At 49.8% G+C, this 20,675-nt stretch overlaps 1 protein-coding gene across 3 annotated transcripts in view; it reads left to right on the forward strand.

Annotated features, from left to right (window-relative positions):
• TENM4 (teneurin transmembrane protein 4) overlaps nucleotides 1-20,675 on the forward strand; it is a 390,035-nt gene that overhangs the window by 260,281 nt on the left and 109,079 nt on the right. For 2 of the 3 annotated variants that reach the window (XM_036259322.1, XM_036259323.1), the window contains one exon: nucleotides 12,286-12,471. In XM_036259322.1, the coding sequence (XP_036115215.1) occupies nucleotides 12,286-12,471 (186 nt within the window). Of the gene's footprint in view, nucleotides 1-12,285; nucleotides 12,472-20,380; nucleotides 20,408-20,675 lie in introns of all 3 variants that reach the window. The other variant, XM_036259324.1, reaches the window with a different exon arrangement.

Raw genomic sequence — 20,675 nt, forward strand, 5'->3', positions numbered from 1 at the left:
AGGAGCAGTGAGCTGAGCCAAGAGAAGACGATGGAGAGAGGGACCTGGGAAGGTCTTTTCCAGGAGGAGATTTGTGAGCCAGACCTTGCGAGGGGGCTCCCTGGTGACAAAGGAGGGGAGGAGCCCAGGCGGAGGGAAGAGCATGCGCAGAAGCACAGAGCTCTGCAGGAGCATCATCTATTTGCAAAGCCCACCTCAGACTGACTGGAGACCAGGAGCCAAAAGACTGGGTGCAGGAAGTTGAGCCAGAAAGGTAGACAGGGTCCAAACCCTGGAGTCCACTGAGTGCCTCGCTGGAAATCTTGGATTAAAAAATGTTTCCGTGCACACTGTAGATTTCCCTTTTGGACTCCACGCCAGGGCCCGTTCCTCCGCTCTCTCAGTTCAGTGTGGCCTGGGTTCCCCCCACACTTAGGGGAGCCTTGTAGAATTCCAGCTCACATCCCCTGAGCTTCCAGTTTCTCCTCTAGTACTCTCGTCTCCTGCCAAAAAGGAAAGCAACCCACAAAGCGTAATTCGTAACGGTAATGACTAGATGGACAGGGAGCAGGAAAGCTCTTATCAAATTAAGTCACAATCAACTGCAAAATAAGCTTGATGCCTTAAAAAAAATAAACTGAAGTAGCAACAGGGTTAAAAAAAAAATTAAACCCTAAGCATAGCAGTTGCATTTGTGCGAACTTTGGAAAATGGCAATTCAATTTTATTTACGAGGCAAAATATAATTACATTTAAATTCGAGGGAACAGAATTTAATTCTTATTAATGACAGAAAGACTGAGTGAGATGCTTTAATGGCAGAGAAATTGTCTTCTGTTCATGGATGGGAGAGAAAATTAGATTCAGCGTTGAGCATGCTCCCCTGTTACAAGTCTCATCTGTGCAGCCGGAATCGTTCCCCCTCGGAGCAGCATTAGCTTCTCAGCCCAGAAAGCACAGCACCGACATCCAATTAAACATCAGAAGGGAGTGATCAGACTGGGCTATTTCTGTATAGGTATGTTCTGGGAGGGGAAACGCGAGGTTAGAATTTCACCCGAGGAATAATAGCCACTGAAACCTGACATTTCCCGTACCCCTCCCAGCAGCAAGAGCTAGCCTAAAATCAAAGTTCAGAATAATACGTATCTGAGAGATTGGCATGGAGGCAGAGAAAGACGAGGTGTGGGAGGGAGGCAGAGAAGAGCCCACCCCTTGTCTGGGAAGTTATGTGAAAGTTTAAACATAATGAGATGGTCAGTTCCTAACATTTAATCAAAGACTGGGAAATTGGGCCCAGACAGGCATACTACTAAATACCGCCAGAGTTAAAGGTTGATAAACCAGGAACTGGCAGCTTTGTAATTTAGTAGAATTTCCCCCGACAGCCCTGGAACATTTTCCATCAGGACTGGAGCTCTTCAGTATGCAAATGTAAGCCCTCCTGAAATTGGGTTTCCAAATCAGGTTTCTATTTGGATGCCCAAGCTGATATCTTACACAAAATCCCTGCTTGTCTTCCTGAATCAAACTGCTGGTATGATAACTTGTAATTTAAAAATAATAACTGTTCTTTGAATGGAAATTTTATAGAGCTTCTTCATGTGTGTGCCTCATGATTGATTCAAACAACAAATACGTAAGCCCCTGACCTTGCAGATGGTGTTATTCCCAGGAAACCAGGGTTGAGAGCGCTTGGGTGATTCTGGGAAAACAAGGATTCCAATCCAGTCTTCTGGCGTCAGAACCCAGGTTGACCCCCTATCTAACTCTGCCATTAGCTCTTACCAAGGTTGATGCTGACACTGTCAATGGACCAGGTATCAGACTAGTAAAGGACCATTTCACTTGGTACCACTCCTAGGAACCAAGTGAATTAGACTATGACCAAAGTATACCAGGCAATAATACTACGAGGGTTCAAGGGAAAACGCAGTTGCTTTCTGGGGTGATCAAGGTGGCTTCTTGGAGGAAGTGGCACTCAAGGTGGGTTATGGAGGTTAGATTTGAGTTGGCAGAGGTAGAAGGAGGAGGCAGACACCTCCCAGCAGCCCACTGTGGAAGTCAAAGATTTACAACAAAGATAGGACACATCATGGCATTTTCTAGGAAAGACCAGTCGTTTAGAGTGGCTTCGCTAGGATATTTGTGGTAGTAGCGAGAGGGGAAGAGTGAGGGACATTGGAAGGCATCAGATCATGAATGGCCTTGAAGGAGTTTAGGTTTTATCTGTCATGGGAGCAGAAATGCAACACAGTTCGGTGAGGTTTTAGAAAGATTCCTGTAATATTGGCATGCAGTTTGAGGTACCAGGGGTACATCTAGGTGGAGGTGTCCTGGAGAGAATTAGATAGATGGAGAGGTAGGCCTTTCACAAAGCACATCAGATCTTTGGAAAGAACACCGAACATAGCTGTCTTTACAGCTCACCCATTTGGTCCTTTCCATGGGGTTTGGGTAGTGGTCCAGCCCTGGCTGAAAATACACATCCCAGCCACGTCCTTGGGCATCTCTGCTCACCCGCCCTTCCCTAGCCTGTTATCCTTCAGCAAAGTCAGACCCTATTTGAAGGCTTCCTCCAAGCCAGGCTTGAACACCTCTAGTGAGGAAGCCTGATACCCTCCAATTAAGGTGAATAGTGGTGGCCTACTCCTTCTAGTGAGAGGTGCTTCAAAAGGCTTGAAATTGCAGTCCTGGGGGAACGCGGGGTGGAGACCACTGCGCACCAACACCCTGGAATCCACTGTGCTGCGGGTCTGAGAGCTCCCAAGCTCCCGAGCTCCTTGAGCAAGGCGAAAGGCCGCGGCTTCCAAGGCTCATTAGCCGGCTGCCACCTCCACTCATGGGACGGAGCCATGGACGGAGCAGCTCCGCCGCTCGGCGATCAGGAGGGAAGTTGAGAAGCGCCGGGGAGCGGCTTGGGTTCGGCCTCACTGTCAAAAGGAGACTAATTACTGTGAGGAAGTCGGAGGTTCCTTTCCTGTACCTTCCTCCCCTTCTGGCTTCTTCCTGCAACCTGCGCGAAGACTGAAACACCATCTGCCCGACTTCGTGAGAGAGGGCGGGAGGCAGGGTAGGAGCTCGGCTAGAACCGGTTTGTTCAAAACCCCGGGATGCTGGGCCCGTGGGAGAGAGCGTTCGCTTGTAGTCCGTTTGCTGCGCGCCGAGCCTGGCAGCTGGCGCTGTGCTCACTTATGCACCGGTGGACTTGAGTTGCTTGAGGATAGGGATGATTTGATATAATTTCTGAACCCCCAGTCTAGTGGGTGTGCAGTGCAGGGGTGGGCAAAAGTAGGTTTACAGTTGTTCCTCTGGAAAAAGACATACAGATCATGATTATTACAAGAGCTTTATTAACTCTGATTCCGTACTCACGCTGTAAACCTACTTTGTCCACTATATGTACACACACATATACATATACATATGTATTATATATATGTAATTTTATATTATTGTTGACGGTGTTCCAGATGTGCCCCATTTCCGTCCTCCCTTTGCCCTCCTCCGCCTAAGATTCTGGTACATAGGTGTCATCGCCATTTTATAAATGACAACAATAAGAGTCGGGGGTGTGTAGTATTGTTCCCCATAACTGGGAAGTAGCAGACCAGGCTCTTATATGCAGCTTGCTTGAATCCAAGCCTCTGTTCCGTGCAAAGTCACAGAACCTTGAGTGGTCCTGTGGGGCCCCTGCCTGGCACCACTGGCATCGGGCACTGCGTGAGTGCCGCAGACCCGTTTCCTGGAGAGGCTGTGGAACGCGGGCTTTAACCCGGTGAGCGCATGGTTTGGAGGCAACACCGGTACCCCTGACAACGAAGAGTCCACATGAAGTGCTTTGGGAGCGCAGGAAGCGAAACCCCGTCCCACTGGGGCACTGGGACGAGGCTTCAAGGAGGAGATGGCCATGGAGTCAGAAACGAGAGCACATTCAGAGTTGAACAGGTGCAGATCAAGGTCAAGGAGAACCCGGCTGCCGAAACAGCATTGCAGGGGCACAGAGGAGGAGCCAGAGGGTGTGTGAGGCCCCCTTTTAGCCATTTGTCTAGCTGGGCCCGTGCAAGACTGTTTCCTAAGGCAGCGTCAAGTTCCTGCTCGGGTACAGGCGTGCGTGTCACTGGGCAGCAAAGCGCCCTTGTGTTCCTGTCCGAGGGGGCAGCAGCATCTCGGAGGTGCCTTCTCACCTCTGGCCACAAAAACTGTTCCTCTAGGTGTTCCTCCTCTTTTTGTCTCTTCCCCTAAACCTGCCTAAAGGAGATTCCCTGACCAGGACCTGCCCAATGTCAGCTCTCTCCTGGCTTCTCCTCCTCCTCCTCCATTTTCCCCTGTTCCCGTGGTCCTTCCCCTCCAGCTCTTTTCCCTCATCACTCACAGCTCCCTTGTCTGCCTTTCTTCCACATCCACCTTGCAGAGCCCAGGTCCATCCCAACCACTCTCCATCTCCGACCTCAGAGTTGGGCTTCTGAGGGCCGTGAGCCAAGTCACTTCACACTCCTGATCTTTACCATCTTCCTGGGCCCTTCCAGCTGTGGTTCTTCTTTGTGACTTATTGCTGTCTCTCCTAAGGGGCTCCTTCAGACTTCCACATCTGCTCATCAGCACCCTGCTAGCAGAGAGTTCTACCCCAGTGGGGACACCGAAGCATTAGTTATGTGCTTTCCTGTTGTCCTGGCCCCTCCCTTACACAGGGCTCTGCCTGTATGCCTCTCCCCAGAGGATGAGGTGCTCACCAAGCCGTCCCCTCTTTGTGCTCCAATCCAGTCCTCTCCAGCTGTTGAGAGGCACCTCAGTTGTTCACATCATCCCCTTGCTCTCCCCAGGACCTTCAAACCCTCTCTTGCCCTGGATCTTCCAGCACATAAATGTGATATGGTTGCCACATAGGGAGTGTTTTACTCTATGAAAGAGTGCACAATGCTAGGCGCAGTACATGGTGTTCGTTCAAGCCTTACATGAACCTGAGATGTTGGTGTCTATACCTTACTTTGCAGAAGAGAAAGCTGAGGCACAGAAAGAGGAAGTAACTTGCCCAGGTCTTACACAGTTAATTGGATGGATGGATGGATGGATGGATGGATGGATGGATGGATGGATGAATGGATGGATAAATGGATGGATAAATGGATGGATGGGCGGTTAGATGTCCTGGTGACTGGATAGCTGGTTAGATGATTAGATGATTAGGTGAATGGACAGATGGATGGAATGATGGATGGGCTAATGGATGAATGGAGGATGAACAGACAAATAAAAGGAAAGTGTTTAGCATGAAGAACACTGGGTCAGGGTGAGGAAGGAGACTCAGACTCTGATTTCAGAGATCCTAGAGTTTAGCTGGGGTGATGGTCTAATATGTAATTAACAGTCAAGGAGATATGGCAGATTACATCTGAGAGTTTGCCTAAACCTGGTCCCACAATTTACAGACCAAAAAGCTATGTTGATTCAGTCACCTTTCATTCTAGGTAATCTCTCCACGCTGTTTCCTCGACTACAATACAGGAGTGAGACACCACTGCAGGACCGCTGTGAGGACTTAAGGAGAGAACAGCGTGTGCCACCAACAGTGGTTCTACGTTTTCTCCTTATTTTTGCCTCCAATGCTGGGTAGTGCAGTGTGGCTTGGACTTAAAATGTACCAGAATTTCAGAGAAATTCTCCAGGCTGTGCACTAACTCAGATAAGCTAGTGATGAAACAAAATCCTAGTGGGAACCATTTAAAATTATTTAGCCTTCTATTAAAATGCCTTAAGGTCACTCTAAGGAACCTCAGATCCTAAGTAAAAAAGAGCAGTTTTCCCTATCATCCTTTTTAGTGCCAAGCACAGACTTATTAAAGGACTTCCCAGGGGTCTCATTGAGCCAAGGGTCTATTTATACATCCCGGGAATTTTAAAAATAGCTTCACCTGTATCTGTTCCTTGCTCAGCAGGAAAGTACACAGATCCTTGGGTGAGGTCCCCTCCATCACCTACTCTTGTCAGTTATGGAGCATCTTCCAAGTTGAAGAAATTTTATGGGGAAATGATATATAAGTCTCTCCCTTTAGGGGAAAGGCACAGCTTCCCCCACCAGCTATTTTAATGAACAGGATTGTAAAGAAAGTCAGGGCAAATTACAACGTAGCCCCACGATGGGTCACAGGCTTCATCCAGCCTCTGAAGGGATCAACATTTAATGAGAGGAGCCTGGGGCAGCTTTTCCCAGTATATACACTTTGGGGCCCAATTAACCAACAGCTAAACCGTCTCCCTTTCCCTACCCTTCTACCGCTGCCTCATGCGCCCACCTGCGTTACAGAAAGGGAACGGGTGAAATGCAGACATCGGCGCGGAGGACTGTGTGTGAGGGCGTAAGGGCTGAGAGGCTGAGTTTCCAAGAAGGTTGGGCGAAAGGAGACTGAGCCCATGTGAATATATTTAACCAAATGCATTTTGCACAATATGGCACTGAAATAGAGTTGAGTCAACTGATGTAACACCTCTTCCATAAAGCTTCTTTTTATTTTTTTATCCTCACCCAACGACATTTTCCCATTTTTTGTTCAGATAGAGTGGGAGAGAGAAAGAGGAAGAGAGAGAGACACATTGACGTGAAAGGGACACATCGAGTGGCTGCCACCCACACAGCCCAACCAGGGCTGGGGACAAACTGCAACCGAGGTACATGCCCTTAGTGGGAACCAAACCCCGGTTTCTCTGGACCACAGGCTGATGCTCTAACCGCTGAGCCAAACCAGCCAGGGCATAAAGCTTCTTGTTTTCATTCATCTATTCCTTCAATAAATGTTTGTTGAAGGCTCGTGCTGTGCCAGGCCTGGCGCCTGTGGCCAGGGAACCACAATGAACACAAGCTAGAGCGTGCCATCAGGTGGGCTTCCGGGCCACAGAAGAGACAGACATACGTACAGGTGAGGCAGGGCAGAGGTGGGGAGGGAAGCAGAAATGTCTAGGAAAAGACCTAAAGTGTACTTGGGCCTAACCTAGTTCATCTTCGAGAAACTTGATCCAGTACAGTCAAGAACTTTATAGGCTTGGAATCTGAGAACAGTTGGGCATTTTCACCTGTTTTCAAGAGGACCCTAGGCTACAAATATAAATAGCTTCTGCCCTGCCTGGTTTGGCTCAGCAGTTAGAGCGTTGACCTGCGGACCAGAAAGTCCCGGGTTCGGTTCCCACTGAGGGCACGTACTTCGGTTGCAGTTCGTCCCTCGCCCTGGTTGGGATCGTGTGGGTGGCAGCCACTCAGTGTGTCTCTCTCACATCGATGTTCTCTCTCTCTCTCTCTCTCTCTCTCTCTCTCTCTCTCTCTCCTGCTCTATCTGAAGATGACTGCGAAAATGTCCTCGGGTGAGGAATGAATGAATGAATAAATAAATAAATAAATAAATGCTTCTCACTGGGTGTTGAAGGTCTTGGCTAACAGTACCATGCTAGGTGACCAGAAAAGGGGCTTACTATTCAAATTTTGAGGCTACTACTATAAAAGCAAGTATTTTGCTCTTCAGGAAGAGGCTTCTCTGCTAGATGACGAGGAGTTTTGCTGATATGGGATGTCTCAGGTCCTCATCAATCAGTCGTGTACATAACATAGAGCTTTTCCCATGTACTTCCTTCACCATTCACCCTATGTGGGACCACTATTACCTCCCCCATTTGGGGGTGAAGAAGTATGGCTCAGAGAGATGAAGCAGTTCTCTCAAGGACTCCACAGGGACCCAGGGAACTTGGGGAGTCAGAATCTGAACCAAAGCCTACCCTGTGGATTGTGTACACTGTGCTACTTCAGAAGAGTCCTCCGGCCCTCACCCTTCAGATGTCAGTCAAGTGGAAGTCAGCTAGCATTGATCCCATGCTCACGTGTACGGGGCGTGTTGCATAAGCCGGAATTCACATCTGACCCTCTGACTTCTGTCTGGTACACTTGCCACTCCACCTCATTTCCTGTCTCACAAGAATGTGTGTGCACAATTGATCACGTCCTGACCATGTGCCAGGCACTAGGCTGGAAGCTTCACTGCTTTACTTGATTGAGCTTGTGTCTGCCTGCCACGCTAGAATGTCAGCTCCTCGAGGTCAGGGAAGAACCACCAGTGTCGGAGTCACCCTTGGCTCCCCGGCGCCCGAATTAGTGAGCACTCACGAAATTAAACAAATGGGCGTGATCCCCACAAATCTCGACAGCAGGAGGTGGCATCCCCAGTTTACATGTGAGGAGGCAAGACCTGGAGAGGAGCGTGACCCATCTTTCACAAAGGACCGCTTGCATTATGTAAGGGACGTACGAGCTGTGGAAGCACTTTCTTTTTTTTTAATCCTCACCCAGGGATATTTTTCTATTTATCTTCAGATAGAGGGAGAGAGAGAGAAACATCGACGTGAGGGGGACACATGGATTAGTTGCCTCCTGCATGACCCCAACCATGGCCGGGGACAAACCGCAACTGAGGTACCTGTCCTTGACCAGAATCGAACCCACGACTCATTGGTCCGCAGGCCGACGCTCTAACCACTGAACCAAACCAGGCAGGGCAGGAAGCACATTCTTTAGCATCATGCTATTTGATTTTCACCCTCCACCCTGGGAAGTTCTGTTTGCTTTCATGTCAAAGCAGAATTGAAAAGGAAAAATAAAGGAATTTCTTTTATTTCAAGAAGAGAAAATATGGATCTAGTGCCCACAACTTGAGGACAAATGATAAAGAAGCATCTCAAGCTTCTGAGATGAATGAGTCTGTGGGTCTCGGCCACTCAGGCAGAGGAGAACCTGGACGGAGGTGGTGTGGCCATCAGTTAGCACCCCATAAACATCAAGGTCACCCTGTCCAGGCCCCTTCCATTAACATGTGTAAGAGCTCACAACCCAGCTTGTAAAAGGCTGAGGGGGTGCCCGCAGACAGTGAGACCGAGCATCGGGGAAACTGCCTAGAGGATCTCATTTCATTTCACTTCTACCCAGGGTCAGACTTGGGTGTCACAGAGGATCGGCAACAGGGCCAGAAAAGGGGGGAGCTGTGCTTGAAGAGCCAGAAGCCCCTCTCAAAGGAAAGGCTGCTCCTTGGCCTATCCGTTCCCTCCTCTGGAAAAGGTCTGTCTTGCAGCACTGCTCTGAGGACGTCCAAGTGAGGAGGTAGCACCAGGTGACCCTGGCCTTGTAGAAGTCCCTTGTGCTGTCTGCGTCTCGGCAGCCTCACCTCTAGGAAAGACAACAGCCAGGTGTCCCCACGGCACTGCTGTGACAGTTACATGTTGTTACGGTTACAAAGCGTGAAGGGTGCTTTGTAAACGGTAAAACCCGAATACGTGTCAGTTATTAAGCCAAAAACAACTTTCCTACACATACCTCATTTGATCTAACACCAGCCCTGTGAGATGGATGAAGTGGGAATTATTATTCCCATTTTACAAAAGTGGAAAGCAAGGCTCAATGGATTTCATAACTTACCGCTTGCAGGTTACCCAACCAGTGAGTGGCAAAGCCAAGCAACGGTAAACCCCAAATCTGCTCCTAATGTTCGTGGTTTTTATTCATTGCACATAAGCAAAAAGGTGCAGAAGTAAGTAACAGCTGTAGAGTATTTGATTCATCTTGTAATTCCAGGATCAGCCTGCGCTCTGTCTGGGTTTGATCTGGAGGGCGGGGACCATGTCTTACTGACCTGGATTCCTAGCACCAGGCGCAGTCTCTGCTGCATGGGGGCTTGGAATGTTATTGGAAGAACAAGTGAGTCAGTATGAATTGATGGATACCTGCTACCTATCAGAAACTCGGCGCCCTCTGGAGTGGGTACTCTCATCGTCCCATTTTACAGAGGAAGACAGTGAAGCCCAGGGCAGCTGCATAGGTTGCCTGAGGTCAGAGGACTGGCAGAACTGGTATTTGGAGCCACATCTGATTCCAGATCAGATGCTCTGCTTCCAGAATAATTAATAAGGGGATGAACTACCCGTTGGCTAAGACATGAAGTCAGACAGTCAAGTTGGGGGAAAGCCTGCCTCTTCTCCTGTCTGCCCCATCAGCTCTGCACACCCTGCTGCCTAATCACCAGGGCTGTGGCCCAGCAGCCTGCCCCCTGCTGGCTCACACCTCACTGCTACCGTGAACCACTGCCTGGGAGTAGTGCTGAGTACACCCAACAGGTGCCACGCTAATCTTCCCTGCCGGTCTCTCGGGAAGTTCCAGCCCCGAGTGCCAGCTCAGCCTCCAACATCACCAGGGGCCAGGGCCTGTGCCGCTCTGTGCAGAAGGGATGGAACTTCAGAAACAGGACGTGGGAGGCCTTGGGCCTGGAGATCACTGTGCGAAGGAGGGAAAGAAACCTGAAGAGCATCCTGAGAAAGCCCCGTCCCAGGAGGGCTGCTGGGAAGTTTCTGCAAGGGCAGCTCGCTAGAGATGAGTAGGCAAATAGTCCTGGACTGGTTTTTACCCAGGCTGAGCAGGGTGTTTGTAAACTGTTTTACATTCTCGGGCACCCCTCGCCCCAGGCACACATATTCATCCATTAGCCAACAAGCCTTAATTAAGGGTTGGTTCTGTGCCAAGATCTGTGTTGGGTATCAGGCACAGAACTGATTAGAAGAATTCGATCCAGCCTCGGGTGTCCCTTGTCTGATAGTGAGACAGACACAGAAATAGAAAATCGCTCTACCATGTAGTATGGGAAGGCCAGGAGCCATAGGAAAACCACAGGCTGGATTGCAGGAGACCCCTCAGCAGGGACACTTGAGCTGCGCCTGGGGGTAGGTAATGCTCTGTCACATGGAGGGTCCTACACCATAGACGTTCACAGTCCAAGAGCCGGAAGGGACCTTTGATGCCACCAGGTTCACCCTGCAGTGGATGAAACGGACACCCAGAGTGGGGACGTGACCTTCCGAAGGGCACGTAGCAGATTAGTGGCTGAGCAGGCACAGATCTTGCAAACCTGGTCCCGAGTTTCTTGGGTTGGTGACCTTTGTCACACCCTTTCTGTCATTTCACTGAGTGCTCACCGCAGCCCTGATGGTCAGCGCAGGTGCTGAGAGGCAGCCTCATTTCTGCCCACGCTCAGCACGTCGGAGAAGCTGGGGAACCTGGCCAAGGCCACACAGCTCAGAAGCTCCTGAGCCCATTTTACAGCAGCCCCCTCTCCGCCGGGCAGCTGAGAAACCCAGTGTGTTACTGCCTCCCCCGTCCCAGGCAGCATGCGTGTCAAGGCGTCTGGCATGGGAACACACTGTACGTGGTAACTCATGGTCATTGTTTTTTAAATTCTTGAACATTTTAGCCATTGCCTTGTGGAGTCATAAGAAAAGTCTGCGCCTCTAAGATCTAATTTTATTTTCTTCCCTTTTTCCAAAGAAGCTAAACAATTAGTAGCTTAGAAGGGATTAGTAATGGGCAAATGCAGTTTGACACAGGTGCCAATTAATATAGTTTGAAAGAAATCAAAGGTATGGGGATTTTCATTTGAGGATGGCTGGGCTGCTAGGCACAGAACCGAGTCGGGATCTGCACTGGAGCCCTGCAGAGAGCACCGTGGCCAGGCTGCTCCACCAGGCTGTCGGGAGCCTCCACAGCCTCCACCTGAATAACCTGGAAGCTGTGCAACCCCAAGCCCGAGCAGCTTGGAAATCGGGTCATGCGGGTGTTTGTGAAGGGCCGGGCAACTCCACCCTGCCCGTGGAGTGCACCCCTATCTATTCACGTTGGAGCAGAAAGGCCACTTAGGTGCTTGGAATTGCAGGGATGACCCACGGAGCGTAAACCCAGTAAAAGCACAAAACCACCACCTGGAGTCCACGAGCAGGGCAGGGTCCAGGCTTCCTCTCACCCCGTCAATCAGAGTCAAAGCTGGAACACAAGGCAGGCCCGAGCCCCCGCACGCCCCAGCCAGACCCGCAGGCACTTCTCTTGGCGATGGGGTATCATCCTCATTGTGTGTTCACACATAGCTGATTTTTAATTAAATTTGACTTTCCCTCACATCTGTTCAGCAGGACGGTCCCCTTTGGAAGTGGCAAGCGCAGACGTGGGGACAGGCTGGCAACAGGGAGGAACAGAGCAGAGTCCTTCCAGCCATCCTATTCTGGTGAAGAATGGGCTCGGGTCAGGCTTCCGCCCAGAGAATTATTCTTGTCCCGGGGTCATTGTCCGCAGAGCTTAGCTTCTCAAGCCCCTGGAATCCCGGAGGCTCACAGACGCCAAGGAAGGTAGCCAAGTGTGACCTCTGTCCCAACAATGTGCTCAATGCTTGTTTTTTCTCTCTCCCCCACTCCCACCCCTTCCGGCCCTGCCGTTCCCCCCCCCCACCCTCCCCACAGAGATCTGTGCTGCCGACTGTGGTGGCCACGGCGTGTGCGTGGGGGGCACCTGCCGCTGCGAGGATGGCTGGATGGGGGCAGCCTGTGACCAGCGGGCGTGCCACCCGCGCTGTGCCGAGCACGGGACCTGCCGCGACGGCAAGTGTGAATGCAGCCCCGGCTGGAACGGCGAGCACTGCACCATCGGTACGGCGGGCCAGGCCGGGCGGGACCCCCGCTGCATGTGGGAACTGGGCAGAAAGTCCTTTCATCTGGTGACATTATGGTTGGCATTTCCTAGACATCAGTTGGACTTGAACTCATGACCGCGCACTTTGAGCCTCCCTTCCTCCCCAGTCTGCAGTTCCCAGATTCCAGGCGGCTGGTTAGCATGCTTTGCCACTCTGTCCTTCCCGGCCAAAGGCAGTGTAGCTCTGTGTTAAAGAGCTGGGACTCAAGAACGAGGCAGAGGTGTCTCCCTTAGCAGCCGTGGGCAAGTCCCAATGCCTCTCTGAGCCTGTTTCCTCACCTATAAAATGGGAATAATAACACGTGCAAAGAGCTTAAAACAGGCTGGCTCACAGCACAGTGATCAATAAATATAGGCATTATTATCAGATTCACCATCTGGTGGGGAGGCACTGGGCTTAGCTCTGAGTCCTCCATACCCACTGGCCTCCTAGGTCTGAGCTCCCAAAGAGGCCCAGAAACCTTGAGAAAGCTTCCCACAGGCCACATCTGCATCCCATTAGGCCTAGGACCCCCTCCTCCCCTGTCCTCGGCTTCCGTCCTGTCTGAATGTGTCTCCTTTCTGCTCTCCTGGGGGCCCCTCGGCACCAGGGCCCCAGCCAAAGCAGCACTGTTGGCAGCTTTCAAAACAAGCCGATCACTCCCTTCCCTTCTTTCTGCCTTTCCTGCTGGTTTTGTTGATTTTAAACACAGCCAGACATTTTGCTTGGTTTATTATCTGGAATGAACACCCACCAAAAGCTCTTTATTGAATCAACTGTTTTGTGTATATGTGTTTTAACTTCTTCCCCTTGCGATTTTGTAAAGGAAGGGTCTGTGATCAGATGGTGAGCACATGGCTGTAGAAGGCAGGACTCCGGAGGCCTCTCCGGCTCTGAAAGACACTTCTTGAGTCTTACAGCAACTGGGAGACAAGCCCCAGAGTTTGGGGGCAACAAAGGAATTTGGGGCAAATAGGGCTGCCTCTTGTCTCCTGTTTTTGGTAGGTTCCGTTCCTTTTGTTGTGTAGCCTGAAATTAGCTGTATTTGTTATCCCTGCCCTCACAGCATCACTCTGTTCATACGTGGCTGCAGAATACCTTCCACTTATTACTATTAATAATAACGGCTTCTAATTTTTGAATGTTTGCAATGTGCAAGCGCTGTGCTAAAAGCCTTAACTGCATCATCATACTCCTAACAATCGCCTGTGAAGCCACACATGTTACTCCCTCCTTTCCAAGGACCTGAGGCTGAAGGTCACTTCACTTTTAAAACACGGAACAGGAGCTGGAGGCTCAGTTTTCCGAGCTGTGTGCAGGGGCTGCTCACCACAGGCTTGCCCTGCAGTCCCTGCAAGACAAAGCCCAGGTTTTCTGCAGAGGCAGCCGGCCCATGTCCTTCCCAGAGGCTGTGTCTCCTTATTCCAGTTGTGCTCAGAGTTCCACACCCAATTTGCCGGCCCATATCCTTAACAGCCACTCAGAGCCGACGGCAGGCCTCCCTGCTTTTTCGTAGCAGAAAATGCTGCCGCGTCTTTCTGGGTGGCTTCTTTATGCCAGTGTCATCTTATCTTATGATTGCCCTGAGTACTTGTTAAAGAGAAGCAGCCCAAGTTCCTGACGGCCCTCTGATTTCACTTTTCTGTGTGACTGAGGACAGACTGCCCTTTCACCTCCCCAGGTCCCAAGGGGGCCCATCCCTATTAAAACCAAAATCAGAGCCAAGAGAGAGGACATTCTGTTTTTCTAGCTTGCTCACAGGGTCCTCAACCTTATCAATTTCCAAAAAAAGTTTATGGATGGCAGACTTTTGTAAGATAAAAGCATTTCATCGAAGTCAGATGACGAGGGACTTAGGAGAGGTCGCCGTCCGTGCAGTCACGGGTGACGCATGCCAGGGCTTACGGACAGGCTGGACTCCATCTAGCGTCTAGTGGCTGCTCACCAGCCTGGCCTGAAGAACGTCCTTTTCGTTTTGCTGCCAAGAAGTCAGACCACCCCTCCCACCTTTCCTGCTCACCCCGGTGTCACTCTTGAAGAGCAAATCCCTCCTTGGGATTGCAGATGCTGCTTCACCTCCAGATAAGAAATACATCAAGGTAAATGCGCACAATTCGAGAGGGAGGTTGACAGTCATAAATACCAGAAAAATGTCACAGGGCATTGAAGGAGTAATGAACTAGTCATAGTGGCCCAGATGAAAGGACGCGGCTGGGAACTCTATTACCTTCCATTGTGTGGTGAGCATCCTTCGTCCCTGTCTAATCTCCCCGCATGGCAACTTGCTCCCCGTGGGTCTCTGCCTGTGGCCAGCTGCATCCCGCCGAGAAACCCAGCACCCCTTCAGTCACCTCGGGGACAGAAGTGCAGGGCTGGGCCGTGCAGAGGAGGTGCCTTCTTTTCCTTTTTGGAATGGAAATGAGGAGAAACCCTTTTTAAAACGCGGACAGTAACAAGAAGCACTTTCTTGTATTTCCGGGGAACTTTGCTCCCCATGAGGATCCTTTAGGAAAAGAAAAAAATGCTCATGTGAAACATTAAGAATCCAAGGGTTAGATTTTTCTCTTGTTCCCAGAGTATTTTACAGTAGGTCATTATACTGTCGCTCAGCTCACGTGCTGGAGTACGTTTATGTCCCACAGCAGGGAAAGAGCCAGTGTCCGAAGCACCGGCTCAGAGGTCTCCACGCAGCGGACGCAGGAGAGAGGAGGGCCAGTCATTCACTCGCCGCCGCTCTTTCCGAACAGGAAGGAGGCGCTTGCTCACGGTCGGCAGCTGGCGTAGAAGAATGAGACAGGGCCGCGCTCCTGGCGGCCGAGGCCCAGCCTAAGGACCTTTTTATTCCAGTGACATTTCGCAGAGCAGATTATTCAAGTACGAATTAAATGTGTCCTTTGAAGGTTTGGGTCCATCTTTTCAGGGAGGCTGCTCGCTTTTTCTCCAAAGAGATTGGTTTTCAGAATAAAAGGGAATTTGACAGTGACATTCTCCTTAACAGACAGTTATTCTTTGTCAAAAAGCAAGAATATTTCACATCGAATTCTGCTTCCTTCTGTTAAGAAAAATAGTCTCTTTGCACCTTCAAGAAAGGTCAGACAGACGCGTGGTCAGTGGGGCTTCTGTTTCTGCCTCTGAACCCTGGGAGGGGGTGGCTGGAGGGGGCCTCCTGGTGCCCACAGGAGCTGCACCCCCAGCAGCCTGCTCCTAAAAATATCCCGCCAATAAAAAGGGATTTTTCATTTTTGCTCTCAGACATCATTAACACACACACATACACCCCCTGTGCATATCAGTGATGTGTAACCTTTTTCATCTCATGGCACACAGAAACTGATCACTAAAATTCTGCGGCACACCAAAAAATAACTATTTTGTCGAACTGACAAAAAAAAAAAAAATAGGTATAATTTTGATCCGTTCACACCGGACAGCTGTTGTTGTGTTGGCTGCTGTCCTTTTTTAATTTGACAGTCTCAGAGAAAAGAGGTCAGTGCCTCTGGCTAGATGATCGGGTACTGCATGTTTTAAAGACTCCTGCGGCACTCCGGCTGAAAGTCGCTGGCACACACGGAACCCAGTGTTCCCAGTCCAGAAGTTAAGGTAAGACGGATCGATTTGGATCTATTTCTCCAGTGTACGGTCAACACAGAGTCATCAAAAGCACATTTTTGGATGTCTTTTCCAGAAATGTTACGGCTCTTACGTCTGGAGCTTGACCTCCAGTTTCTGTAGAGAACGCTGCAAATCGTGGTTAAATTTAAGAAGGTGTGCAGGTTTTTTTTTTTATTTTTCTATTTCTTTGAAAGCACTGCTAACATTTTGGATCACTTCTCTGATAGTTATTTTATTCACTTCAGTGCCCCTTGTCTATAAAGTCTCAAAACACATGTGGGAAATGCCAGCTTCTGATTACATTGGTAAAATTCCAACCTTGACCCCAAAGCTGTGATTACTCAGGATGCCAGATATACAAAATTATTTACTAGGCTTTGGGAGAGCTGTCCAGTCATATAAATCTTGGTTCTTAAACAAATCCTCCTGCGGGAGGAAAGATCAGAATAATACTCTGGTGATGCAATGGGTAGAATGAGCAAAGCCAGATGAAGAGAAACGATTAAGAACAAAGTTCTTTGTCTGTTGTCGAATGGTAGCTCGGGGAGGGGGGGTGTTTTTGTTGTTATTGTTTTTTGTTTGTTTTGTTTTATTGTGGGGTTTTTTGGTGGTGGTGGTGGTGGTGGTGGTAATTAGACAGTCCTCAGCAGAGAACTCACAAGTCACTCACAAGGTATCGGCAGCGCCGGTGTGATAGCTGAATGCCTATCCCTCCCCAGAAGCATTCTCTCACCACAGGGCCTGTGACCTGACAGGACAGACGCTGACAAGCAGAGACAGGAAATGGACAGGTGTCTAGCCCAAGTTGGGAGAGCCAGAGTTTGAGGAGCTGGTGGCTCTGAGAGATGCCAGCCCACACGTGGCAGGGGAGGGGAGCTGGAGGAGAGTTCGTGAGCCTTGTGAGTCCCTTTCAGCACGGTGCCAGTGGCCACTTAGTCACTGATCATCCAAAGAGAGAAGAGCATTAATGTATCCAAGACCTTAACAAGAACATCTGTTTGGTGGTTTGTCATTCATCTGAAAGAAATTTAGATGATATAACCACCCCCGGCATCACCTGCGATAATGATCCTTGTTGAATCTGGCCCGGTGTGTTCTGGTGATACAACTATTAAAGTCAACGGAAAGAAAAGCCTCTTGCATGTTCTCCATAACCTCTGAGCGGGGCCCCGGAGGCTTCTTGGGATTATCCTCTGAGACACTTCTGTTGGCACAGACAAGTCAAGGAAAGAAGTTTTCATGGTGGAGGCCCTAGAGATGCTAGAGAGATCTAAGCCCTCACAGGCCGTGTTCATGGCACAGGCTCAGAGTTCGTGTCGTGAACAGCTGTGTGCCACCACTGTCCCCAGCGTCCTGCACAGTGATGGGACTGGAGGAGCACAAGAAACGCGTGCAATGTTGGGAGAATGAGCGCGGCCCGAGAGGAAAGATGACTCCGCTGCCGTTGTCTTCATCCTGCAGTTCCGAGGAGAAGGTGAAGGGGGTCTGGGAAGTCCTGAGCGCACCCTTTACGATCAACGTATGGACATTATGCCCCCTTTCCTTTAAAATCATGATGAATTTTTCTTTAATCCTCACCTGAGGACATTTTTTCATTTTTGTACAGGTAGAGTGGGAGGAAGAGAGAGAGAAACATTAACGTAAAAGGGACACATCCAGTGGCTGCCTCACACACGACCCCAACTGGGGCCAGGGACAAACTGCAACCGAGGTATGTGCCCTTAGCGGGAACTGAACCTGGGTCTCTATTGTCTGCAGGCCGACGCTCCAACTGCTGAGCCAAACTGGCCAGGGCAAAATCATGATGAATTTTTAAGTGACCTTACTCGGGCATATGTGCCAAAATTTATGCCTTTTATAAATAAACGGTATTGGTCTTCAAAGACCCAGTTCTCACTTTCATTTTCAATAGCCAGAGACAAGGAAGCTCTGTTTCATTCCCAGGAAACTGTTGGACTTGGTATCGACTGGCTGTCATGAGCTTTTGGATTCACGGTGTGGCTTGAGGTCGCTGTGTAAAGTGACCTCTTGATTTGGGGAGTTGGAATATGAAATGTTTCGTCCACTTTTGTCTCCTGAAACCCACAACGGTGAATGCAGCGTGGGCCTGCCTCAGTCATCTCTGGTTGCTATTGCCTGCAGTCTGGAGAAATTAGTAAGCATTTTTTAAAGGCATTAAACACATTCACATTTAACAGAGATCTTTAGTACTAAAACATTCTCAAAAATAAAACGACATTAGAAGAGAGAGAGCTCTCTGAAGTCAGCCCCTGGGTTTGGGGAGACTACCTGAGAGAGGGGAGATACCCTGTACTCATCACCAGAGCCACGGCATCACCACTACGTTTGGAGACAAAGTATTTCTCATTGGCGAATACTCCCTACGCGGACGCTGCGTGCTGTGGCCATTTGGATCACAATGATGGCGTCTCACTCAGCCTGTTCACCCTTCCCCACCCTGTGAAAGACAGCTAGGCTCGCTCTGTCTCTTCAGTAGCTGGGTTCAGAGTTTCCACAAGGGTGCGTGATCGTGACCCTCTACAAAACTCTGCAGATCTGAAAGCTAAGAGCGACGGCTGAGCCAGGAGATCCTGCCTGTTATTGTTGTCTGATGGACTGTCCCGGGAGGTGACGTCTAAGAAATGTTACATCACTTTGCAAAATTAGGTGAATGAGCTTGACTGAGTCACAAGTGACAGGTGAACCAAGAATCAAGGAAGTCTTCGCCTTCGCCAGAGGTGTTTCCTGGGCTGTTGCACAGGGGGGCTGGCCCCCGCTGTCACGGTTCGGTGTTCCACAGCTTCGTTTATCCACTCCCGCTTAATAAGCCGCTCTCCTTCATCGTCCCTGTTGTCGCCCGTCGTGTCCTGGACTCCACGGCGGCTGTAAGAATGAAGGGGAAGCATGCAGGCCCCGTTAACATCCCCTCTTCCCAATCTTCCAGGAGCCTAGCTCAGCTCGAAGCAGAGACCGCGTGGATACCCAAACTAGGAACAGAGCCCTCCTCCACCAGTCTTTTGAGGCAAATATATCTTGGTGAATAACAACAGTATCTAAGCTATCCAGAGGACTGAAAAAAATAAGAAGTATGTTGTTTTTATTAAGAGAACAAGAATGTCCCTAACAGTGTAGAGACCCCCGGGGCTTCCAGATCAGACTCCCCCATGGCAATCCAGTCCCACTTACGAACTTTTGATTCCTGTAGGAAATCGAGCTGGGTGGGTTGCAGCCCGGGAGAAAGCGTCAGGCCCTTCAGGAGATGCCCACCTATCTGGCCTTGGTGGTAGCACACATGGGGCAGTCATGGAGAGAGGTTTGAAAGGGAAGCTCCTCATGATTATGGCTACAGCCTCGGTGTGGAAGGCGAAACGCTGTTACTGGCTTATTCTGGAAATGAAGAGGTCTGCCTGCTTGAAACACACAGCCACACGTATGCACACTGGGTTTCTCCCAGAGCCACTTTTGATACCCACCCTCACAATCAAGATGGCCAGTAACCCAGTGCCTGGATGCAACCCCTGCTCGGGAAACAAAGCATACATCATTCTCTTTTGCATTAATAAGCGCTGAGAAGTGGTCAGGATTTTTTTTTTTTTTCTTTTTCTTATTTTTCCCAGTGACATCCATTGGTCAGCACCTCACAGTCTCTGTAAGATGCACGTGGGAGAGAACACCAGGCACTCTGCACTCAAGTCTAGGTGGGCACGCGTGTCCATAGGCAACTCGGCAACGGCAAACAGATCATCCAGTGGTGTGTTTGACCAAAGACTCAACCCACTTCCCTGGAGTATATCAAAGATGATTTTGACCTTGCGTAGTTTCGAATGCCAGCTTCCTAGGGGCCTTTTTTCCAGGCAGGGTGCCCTTGTTCTTACACCGTCGCTTCCCCAGAAGGGAAGTCGGACTCTGCTCTGGGTAGACAAAGGGCAAGTTCTAGTTTCCCATAATGCTAAACAAACTGGACAGAACAGGAGTGTGGCCACTTATGCAGCTTCCCAGCCTCCCTGTCCTCCCGTTTTCCTTATCCATGTGTCCTCTTGTTGATACGTTCATATTTGGGTTGCAGTTCCTTTTGGCCCTTCCCGGAGAATGTGCTTGCTTTCCCTTCTCCTCCCTCATGTTGTCTGTCTTTGATTTGATTTTCCACTCCGTGGCGGGTCTGTCTCAAACACGGGGCGCATCCCCTCTGTCTCCTTGGCACCAGCATGGTTATGTGGCAGGCAGCATTGCACTGATTGATCCTACCTTAAATGTCCTGTCTTTTATCTCCCAAGCGCACTATCTGGATAGGGTAGTTAAAGGTATGGTCTTCCTTCCTCTATTTTCCTATTGTTTTTGTGTGTGTGTTTGTGTATAAGCATAAAGAAGAAATGCAAATATTAAAAAATGTATATACACCCCGTAAGCATGGTGTCTAGATACTGCCACATCCCCAGCTTTGTCACAGCATCCACTGCCAGAGAGCGGGTGTTTGGTCACAAGGTGATTGATATACCCGGAGTGTCATTCTTCCCCCCAAAGTACTCAATCTGTTTGTAACATTACCATTGTGCTACTGTCCTTCCCTCC

Source organism: Molossus molossus, unplaced genomic scaffold (assembly GCF_014108415.1).
Source record: "Molossus molossus isolate mMolMol1 unplaced genomic scaffold, mMolMol1.p scaffold_m16_p_13, whole genome shotgun sequence".
NCBI lineage: Eukaryota > Metazoa > Chordata > Mammalia > Chiroptera > Molossidae > Molossus > Molossus molossus.